The 9189-nt window shown below is 42.7% G+C and overlaps 1 protein-coding gene across 1 annotated transcript in view; it reads right to left on the bottom strand.

Moving 5' to 3' along the window:
• Window positions 1-3736: 3736 nt before the first annotated feature.
• Window positions 3737-9189, bottom strand: part of Ebp (emopamil binding protein (sterol isomerase)) — a 9558-nt gene continuing 4105 nt past the window's right edge. Inside the window, exons 3-5 of the mRNA XM_013032349.1 lie at window positions 5100-5136; window positions 4788-4918; window positions 3737-4174 (exon numbers count right to left, since the gene is read on the bottom strand). Of these exons, the coding sequence (XP_012887803.1) occupies window positions 3951-4174; window positions 4788-4918; window positions 5100-5136 (392 nt within the window). The 3' untranslated portion in view covers window positions 3737-3950. The remainder of the gene's footprint in view (window positions 4175-4787; window positions 4919-5099; window positions 5137-9189) is intronic.

The following is a 9189-nucleotide window of genomic DNA, read 5'->3' as shown; positions in this document are numbered from 1 at the left end:
TGTCCCTCAGCTCTTCAGCTCAAGGCGAGCGCTCTACCACTTGAGCTATAGCGCCACTTCCGGTTTTCTGGTGGTTTATTGGAGATAGGAGTCTCATGGTCTCTCCTGCCCGGGCTGGCTTTGAACTGTGATCCTCAGATCTCAGCCTCCTAAGTAGCTAGGATTACAGGCGTGAGCCACCAGCGCCTGGCCCTCAATGGAATATTATGCAGCCATTAGAAAGGATAAAAAAAATCGTGTGCCAGTGGTTCACACCTGTAATCCTAGCTACTCAGGAGGCTGAGATCTGAGGATCGCAGTTCAAAGCCAGCCTGGGCACGAAAGTCCGTGAGACTCTTTTCTCCAATAAACCACTAGAAAACCAGAAGTGGTGCTGTGGCTCAAGTGGTAGAATGCTCACCTTGAGCTGAAGAGCCCAGGGACAGTGCCCAAGCCCAGAGTTCGAGGCCCATGACCGACAAAAAAAAAAAAAGGACAAAATAATGGCATTCGTAGGGAAATGGATGGAACTAGAAAAAATAATTTTGAGTGAGGTAAGCCAAGAGCAGACACAAATAGCAAATGGTCTCCCTGATATGTGGATGTTAAATTCAAAATGCAAAGAGATATGACAAAGTAAACAGTACTTGAGAAACACAGGACCTCCACTCATCTTGTCGTTTTATTACTAAATGATCCCATGTGTTGACCACATATATGATACATGATACATGTATATATGTGTGTGTGTATAGATACATATACATATATACATATATACATATACATACACACACACACACACACACACACACACACACACACATATATATATATATGCATATCTGAGGGAAGCTAGGAGGAGGACACAGAATCAGAGGAAACAGAAGGAAACATACAACAGAGGGCCCATCAGCTGCACTGGACATTGATGAAAACAAACTAAGCAACTCAAGGGCAGCGATGGGAGGGAGGGAATAAGGGAAAGAGGGAACAGCTGACACTAAGCAAAAGGAAAGAAATGTACATACCATCCCATGTGGAAGAAGTAGTTGTATTGTCAAAGCTCATAGAATTCACAAACTTTATAGATCATGATCATGACAATTTGCCTCATGAAGGTTAGAATGTGTTTGTGACTTTAACTATCACTATCACAATACTGTGAAATTTATGTAATTACTTAATCACAATAAAAATTATTAAAAAAAGAAAAAAGTCCCCTGACTGAGGACCTAAATATAACCAGGACATTGATCATAAATTTGCCCAGGGTTTAGACAGGAGGTCATGCAGCTGCGTTATAGACAAGGGTCACTATAGTGGTTGTAGAGTTTATGTGCTGATTTTGACACCTCTAGACAAAATTCTTCATCATGTGCTGTCTCTAAACCTTATCAGGTAAAATAGGCATAGATGAAAAGAATGGTTTATGATAAATATGTTATGGGTCATGCATAGTTGCAAGTTTGAGATTCTCAAGAAGTGATTTAGACAGGAAACAGAAACAAAAGGTTTTTTTTTTTCCTTCATTCCTGTTTTTGTTTTTTCCTTTTGTCTTGTTTGTTCATTTATCTATTTTTGAGAGGGCAATGGGGAGTACAGAAATGGAGGGACAAAGGGTAAGCAAATACAGCAGTGACATTCACTAGACAGTATGTTGAAAATGAACTTTACAACTTGTGTGTGGGGATGGGAGGGAAAAACTGGGAGAGAGCGAGGGAAGGGGTGAAATTGTTTAAAAAGAAATTGCACTCATTACCTGACTTATATAACTGTAACCCCTCTGTACATCACCTTCTTTTTTTTTTTTTTTGGTTGGGTGGGGGGCTTGAACTCTGGGCCTGGGAGCTGTCCCTCAGCTCTTCAGCTCAAGGTGAGCACTCTACCACTTGAGCTACAGTGCCACTTCCGGTTTTCTGGTGGTTTATTGGAGATAGGAGTCTCACGGTCTTTCCTGTCCAGGCAGGCTTTGAACCTCGATCCTCAGATCTCAGCCTCCTGAGTAGCTAGGATTACAGGCGTGAGTCACCAGTGCCCGGCTGTACATCACCTTTATAATAACAATAAAAAAAACTTTTGAAGGGCTGGGAAGGTGGCTCAGTGGTAGAGTGCTTGCCTTGCAATGCATGAGGCCCTGGGTTCGATTCCTCAGCACCACATAAGCAAAAAGAAAAAAAGCCGGAAGTGGCGCTGTGGCTCAAGTGGTAGAGCGCTAGCCTTGAGCTGAAGAGCTGAGGGACAGTGCCCAGGCCCAGAGTTCTGGTCCCATAACCGGACCCCCCCCCAAAAAAAAAGAAGGTTATGTAGTGAGCACCGGTGACTTATGCCTAAATTCCCTACTACTATGGAGGTTGAGATATAAAAATTGGGGTTCAAAGTAGCCCAGGCAGGAAAGTCTGTGAGACCCTAACCTCCAATTAACCACCAAAAAGCTAGAAGTGGAACTATCCTTGAGCAAAACTCAGGGACAGCTCCCAGGCCCTGAGTTCAAGCCCCAGGACTGGCACACAAAAAAGGATATGAATTTGGGGAGACCAGATGGCAGAATGTTATGGACTATTTTGTTTCCTCCACAAATTTGTTTTGAAAACTCCATGATCTTCAGGATCTCTTGAAGAGCTAGGATTATAGATGCAAGCTGTCAGTACTTGGTTAACTGGTATTCTGAGAAGAAATTTGGATACAAACATACTAGAAATGAAGTGTACAGAGGAAAGACCATGTGAGAACACTGAAAAGGAAGTTACCTAAAAGCCAAAAAACAGGCCTCAAAGAAACCAAACACATGCCTTTAATTCTGTCTTCTCAGATCTGAGGGTTATGGTTCAAAGCCAGCTCAGGAAGGAATACCCATGAGACAGCTGAGTTCTAGCCCCAGGACTAGCAAAAAGAAAAAAGAAAAAAACCAAACTGGCTAATACCTTGAATAGCTTCTGAGAACCTTTCTTTCTGTGGCTTAAGCCAATCAGTCTTAGGCTTTTTTTTTTTTTTTTGGTAGGTCATGGGGCTTGAACTCTGGGCTTAGGCGCTGTCCCTCAGCGCTTCAGCTCTACTGCTTGAGCCACAGCGCCACTTCTGGTTTTCTAGTGGTTTATTGGAGATAAGAGTCTCACAGAGCCGGGTGCTGGTGGCTCACACCTGTAATCCTAGCTACTCAGGAGGCTGAGATCTGAGGATCGAGGTTCAAAGCCAGCCAGGGCAGGAGAGACCCTGAGACTCCTATCTCCAATAAACCACCAGAAAATTGGAAGTGGCGCTGTAGCTCAAGTGGTAGAGCGCTCGCCTTGAGCTGAAGAGCTGAGGGACAGTGCCCAGGCCCAGAGTTCAAGCCCCACGACCGACAAAAAAAAAAGTCTCACAGACTTTCCTGCCCGGGCTGGCTTTGAACTGATCCTCAGATCTCAGCCTCCTGAGTAGCTAGGATTATAGGCGTAAGTCACCAGCGCTGGCTTAGTCTTAGGCTTTTTGTTATGGCAGCCCAAGCTGACTAATACAAGTGAACCATGGGATCAATGATGGGTCTATGGTGGGAACGATGGAATGGTCTTAAAGGGGGAATCTAGGTAGTAAATTATGGGATCTGTAGGGGAAAATAATAGGCGTGTATGGGGTCAGTGCTAGGAGTTGGTGAGGTTAGAGATGGGAGGTCTATGATGATGATTTGGATCTGTGGATGAGTTAGTGATAGGTGGGAAGGGTCTGTGGGGATTAATGACAGGGCATCTTTGGATTCATAATTAAAAGTCACTCTATGTTAGATTGAAGAGCTTTTATTAACTGGTTGTAAAGATTCTTTTTCCCAATTGCCCCTGACAATACTTCCAATATAGCCCTTAATTTTTTGGTTACTGGCCTGAATATGAGAGATCAGTTCGCTTTGTTCCTCCAACATGTGAGATCAGGTTTAGATTCTTCTGGCAAATGGAGAGTGCGTCTTCACGAAGTCCTCCAGTTCAGTCCACTGGTCGTTAGTTTAACTTCCTCTTGGCTTTTGTGACTCTGGAGTCCAACATACTCTGAACATGACTAAGCTGCTTCACAGAATCGAGCAAGAGGATTCCAGGTATCACCAGCCATAAGGCATTCATGAAGACAAAATAAAACCAGAAATAGACTGGGTGGCCCATCTCCGAATGCTGGAATTCATCTCGATATTCTGTCAGGAAGTACAGAACATCTCCATAGATCTGGCCTGTGGGAGGGAAGAGGAAGGAGAAGCCCCCATGAGGAGAAGGAAGGGCTAACCCAAATTCTCTATTTCAAGGTCTCAAAGCTCAGGATCTCACACTCAAAGAACTCTGAAATCAGAGCTGAAAATCCGAGAAATCAGGAAAGTGAGATTAAAAAAAATAGCGTGGAAACATTCTGAATTTAGGAACACTTCATAGCTCCAGAAATTAAAGAAAAAATTTTTGGTGCCAGTCTTGGAGTTGAAACTCAAGGCCTGGATCCCTGAATGCTTTTGCTCAAGGCTGTCTATCGCTCTACTACTTGAGCCACAGCTCTATTTCTGGCTTTTTGGTGGTTAATTGGAGATAAGAGTCATGTACTTTCCTTCCTGGGCTGGCTTTGAACCATGATCCTCAGATCTAATCCTCCTGAGTAGTAGAATTACAGGCTTGAGCCACCAGTCCCCTTGCTGGATAGATAAGCTCAGAGCATGGCTGGGTTGTTCTACTCAAACCTCAGGATATTTTTGGCATTCAGTCAAACTTATCCCTGGATAATAATCTCCACAGGGATATTCCTGTGTCTGTGGATCCCACCTTCAAGCCCTCTAGTGCCCAGTGTGATCTTTTCCTCACCCAGAGAGACTATGAGCTGTAGAACATAACGAACTGGTTGTTGGCGGAGAAAGGCAATCACTACCCACAGGCTGAGTGGTCCCCACATGCTAGCTGTGATGGTCTCCATACAGACGATAAAGTTGTCACAACTGTTAAGAGAAAGGATGGAGGGACATTGGTCTCAGTGTGCTTTGTCTTCAGGGCACCCCATTAGTGCTCCCTGACTCACCACAAATTAGTGCAGGTGTCACATAATCTGTCTCATAAAAATAAATGAAACCATGATTTTTCCTTCACAATGAAAAAAAAAAAAAAGAAGTAAACACTTACATGATGTAACGGCTGTCTCCCTTGGAATACTCTTTCCCTAAAAGGAAACAGAAAGATATGAGAAAAGGCAAAAATAGAGATTCACATTTGTGAGTGCCCCAGTAAGACAGACTTCATAACATACTTATGCCTCAGTTCCCTCAGCTGTGAAAAGGGAGTAGCAGTTTGGATTCTAAGTACTCATGCCTGTAATCCTAGCTACTCAGGAGGCTGAGATTTGAGGATCATGGTTCAAAGCCAGCCCCAGCAGGAAAGTCCATGTGACTGATCTCCAATTAACCACCAGAAAACCAGAAGTGGCGCTGTGGCTCAAGTGGTAGAGCACCAACTTTGAGCAAAACAGTGAAGTAATAGCATGAGGCCTAGTTAAAACCTAGTTAGAAACACACACACACACACACACACACACACACACACCGACCAAAACCCCACACCCACCACAATAGCAGAAAGCATAAAAGGAGGTATGTATAGATAGTGAAGTGCATAAAACAGGCAATGAGGGGGTAAAAGAAAATGGAGGAAGAGTATGCTAAATCTCTAAGTTTCTGAAGTATTAGAAGTAGAGATGGCCTAGTAAAGATGTAGTAGTGTGTTTTATCCATTTTGCATGTGTTTATTTTTCCTTATGTTCTCAAAAGGTGACTTATTTGTTCAGCTCATTGATGTTACAACTAAAAATCATTATTGAAAGGAGAAGCAGTCTCCAGATAACAAGTCAATATTTCTTATTATTTTTTTGAGTTGAATTTGTGATTCTAACACTTTTCTACATACAAAACACAAGTGGTGTGAAGGGTCTTCATGATTGCATTATAGAAGAATTTAATATGTCATAATTAGTTAATTTGGCATTCAACTGTAATGTCCATATGTTAATTTCCATATGAGCCCCATGATGTAAAGACTTAAAGATGAGTCTGAAAAAACAATGAAAGAATTTCATTTATCAGGTTCTGTTAAATTGTTACATGTATCTTGCTTAAGTTTCTGTTCATTAATTTATATTCATCCAATTATATAAAGCAAATTTGGAGGAAAAAAAAGAAAATGGAGGAGGGAGAAGATACAGATGAACAGATGAGTGAATAAAAAGTAAGCAGAGCCAGGCGCTGGTGGCTCATGCCTATAATCCTAGTTACTCAGGAGGCTAAGATCTGAGGATCATGGTTCAAAGCCAGCCCAGGCAGAAAAGTCCATGAGACTCTTATTTCCACGAAACCACTCAGAAAACCAGAACTGGCACTGTGGCTCAAGTGGTAGAGTGTTTACCTCGAGCTGAAGAGCTCAAGGCCCATGAGCTCAAGGCTCAAGAGCACCTAGGCCCATGACCAAAAAAAAAAAAAGAGTAAGCAGAAAATAAGAAAAAGGGAAAGGGAGAGGGAGAGGGGGAGGGTGGAGGGACGGAAAACTGGGCAAGGGCTGGGAATGTGGCTTAGTGGTAGAGTGCTTGCCTAGCATGCATGAAGCCCTGGGTTCGATTCCTTAGTACTACATAAACAGAAAAAGCTGGAAGTAGCACTGTGTCTCAAGTGGTAGATTGCTAGCCTTGAGCAAAAGCAGCTCAGGTACAGTACCCAGGCCCTGAGTTCAAGCCCCAGGACTGGAACCAAAAAACACTGGGCAAAAATGAGGGAGGGGGTGACACTGGTCAAAATGAAATGTATTCATTATCTGACATATGTAACTATAACCCCTCTGTACATTACCTTTACAATAGAAAAGAATAAATTTCAAAAAAAGAAGTAGAAAAAGATCACCTAGTATAGGGGATGTAGCTCAGTTAAAAAAAGAGAGAGAGATAATAGATTCTTCACAAAAGAGGATTCCAATATGGTCAATGAACATACAGAAGGGCTCAAACTTCCATTAGAACACTAAAGAAAACAAATCACTTACATCCATTAAAATGACTAAAACTTGCCACCCGAATATACCAAATTTTGATGCAGATATTGAGGAACCAGAATTATCCAGTTCTGGTGATAGAAATATAACACAGCATACCATTTTTGTGTGTGCCAGTCCTAAGGCTTGAATTCAGATACTGTGAAGCCATAGCTTCACTTCCAGCATATTTTTTGTCAGTTGTAGGGCTTGAACTCTGGGCATGGGCACTGACCCTGAGCCCTTCAGCTCAAAGCCAGTGCTCTACCACTTAAGCCACAGTGCCACTTCTGGTTTTCTGGTAGTTAACTGGAGATAAGAGTCAGGGACTTTCCTGCCTGGGCTGGCTTTGAACCGTGATCCTCAGATCTCAAACTCCTGAGTAGCTAGGATTACAGGAATGAGCTACTAGCAATATTTTGGTAGAGATATTTATTTGGTGCTGGGCTGGAACCCAGAGCCTCACGTATACTAATAAGCAAGCACTCTAACACTAATCAACATCCATAGCCTCTGGTAGTTTTTCCTAAAGTTATATAATACATAATATATACCTACCGTAAGACCCAGCCATTTTACTTCAACATATTTACCCAAAGGAGATAAAGCAATGGTCAATACAAAGACATACTGCTCACACCTGTAACCCTAACTACTTAGGAGAGAGGCTGAGATTTGAGGAAAATGGTTTGAAGTTAGCCTAGGCAGAAAGGCCAGAGTATCTTTTCTCCAATTAAGCAGCAACAATGAGACAGAAGTGGAAGTGTGCCTAAAGGGTTGAGCAACAAGTGTAAACTGAAAAAGCCAAGCAAGTGCTCAAGGCTGTGAGTCAAGCCCCACTACCAGCACACATACAGACAAAAACTTCATGAGACCAAAAGGAGTATTGTCAAGAATGCAGAGATTGGAGAAGGGAGGTGCATGCCAAAAATGTTTATAATATACATGTTTTGAAAGTGTGAGTCCCTGAGTTCCAATTCCAGTATCATAAAAAAAAGTAAGCAAGCAAACAAGCTCTTTATGGAATGATAAGGAATGACTTACCTAAAAAAGCAAAGTTCAGAAGGAGAATGTTGGGGTTGGAGGAGTGGCTCAGTTGGTAGAGCAGCAGCCAATGAGCAAAGTGTAAGGTACTGTGTTCAAATCCCAGTTTAGGCCAAAAAGAAAAGAAAAAAAGAAAGAACAAATAGAAGTAGTAATGCCCACAGCCAGTGGCTCATGCCTGTTATCTTAGCTACTCAGGAGACTGACATCAGAGGATCTCAGTTTGAATCTAGCCTGGGCAGAAAAATTTGTGAGATTCCGATCTCCAATTAACCCCCTAAACGAAAGCTAGAAATGGAGTTTTGGCTCAAGTGGTAGAGTGCTAACCACGAGCAAGAAAAATTCAGGGACAGCACCCATGCTCTGAGTTCAAGCCCTAGCACTGGCACACTTACACACAGAAGAAGAATGTTACTATTTATGTAAAAAGAAATAAAAAATAATGATAATAAAAATAACAAAAAAATCATTACATAAAATCTACTGCTTGCCACTGCTCAATTATTTGAGACATGGTCTAACTATGTAGCCCAAACTGGCCTTGAGCTCATAATCATCCTGAGTACTGGGATTACAAGGATATACCACCACACTGGAAGCTTGCCACTGTTCTATGTTTCTGACATATATTTGAGTACTGACTATTACCTTCTTTTATTTCCAGTTTTCTAGTGGTTTACTGGAGATAAGAGTCTCACAGACTTTCCTGCCTGGGCTGACTCAGCCTCCTGAGAACTATTTTTTTTTTTTTGTCAGTCGTGGGGCTTGAACGCTGGGCCTGAGTGCTGTCCCTCAGCTCTTCAGCTCAAGGCGAGTGCTCTACCGCGTGAGCCACAGTGCCACTTCCGGTTTCCGAGTGGTTTATTGGAGATAAGAGTCTCACGAACTTTCGTGCCCAGGCTGGCTTTGAACCTCGATCCTCAGATCTCAGCCTCCTGAGTAGCTAGGATTACAGGCGTGAGCCACCGTTGCCCGGCTTCCTGAGAACTATTACCTTCTTACAATTGACAAACTGAGGTTTATGCATATTATTTATGTATAAACTCAAGAAGGAGCCAGGCATGGGCTGGGAAGGTGGCTCAGTAGTAGAGCGCTTGCCTTGCATGCCAGAGGCCCTGGGATCGATTCCTCAGCACCACATAAGCAAAAAGAAAAAAGC

The sequence above is a fragment of the Dipodomys ordii genome, unplaced genomic scaffold (assembly GCF_000151885.1).
Source record: "Dipodomys ordii isolate 6190 unplaced genomic scaffold, Dord_2.0 Scaffold154, whole genome shotgun sequence".
Classification (NCBI taxonomy): Eukaryota; Metazoa; Chordata; class Mammalia; order Rodentia; family Heteromyidae; genus Dipodomys; species Dipodomys ordii.
The sequence above is the reverse complement of the archived record's forward strand: the minus strand, read 5'-3'. Positions and strand labels throughout refer to the sequence as shown.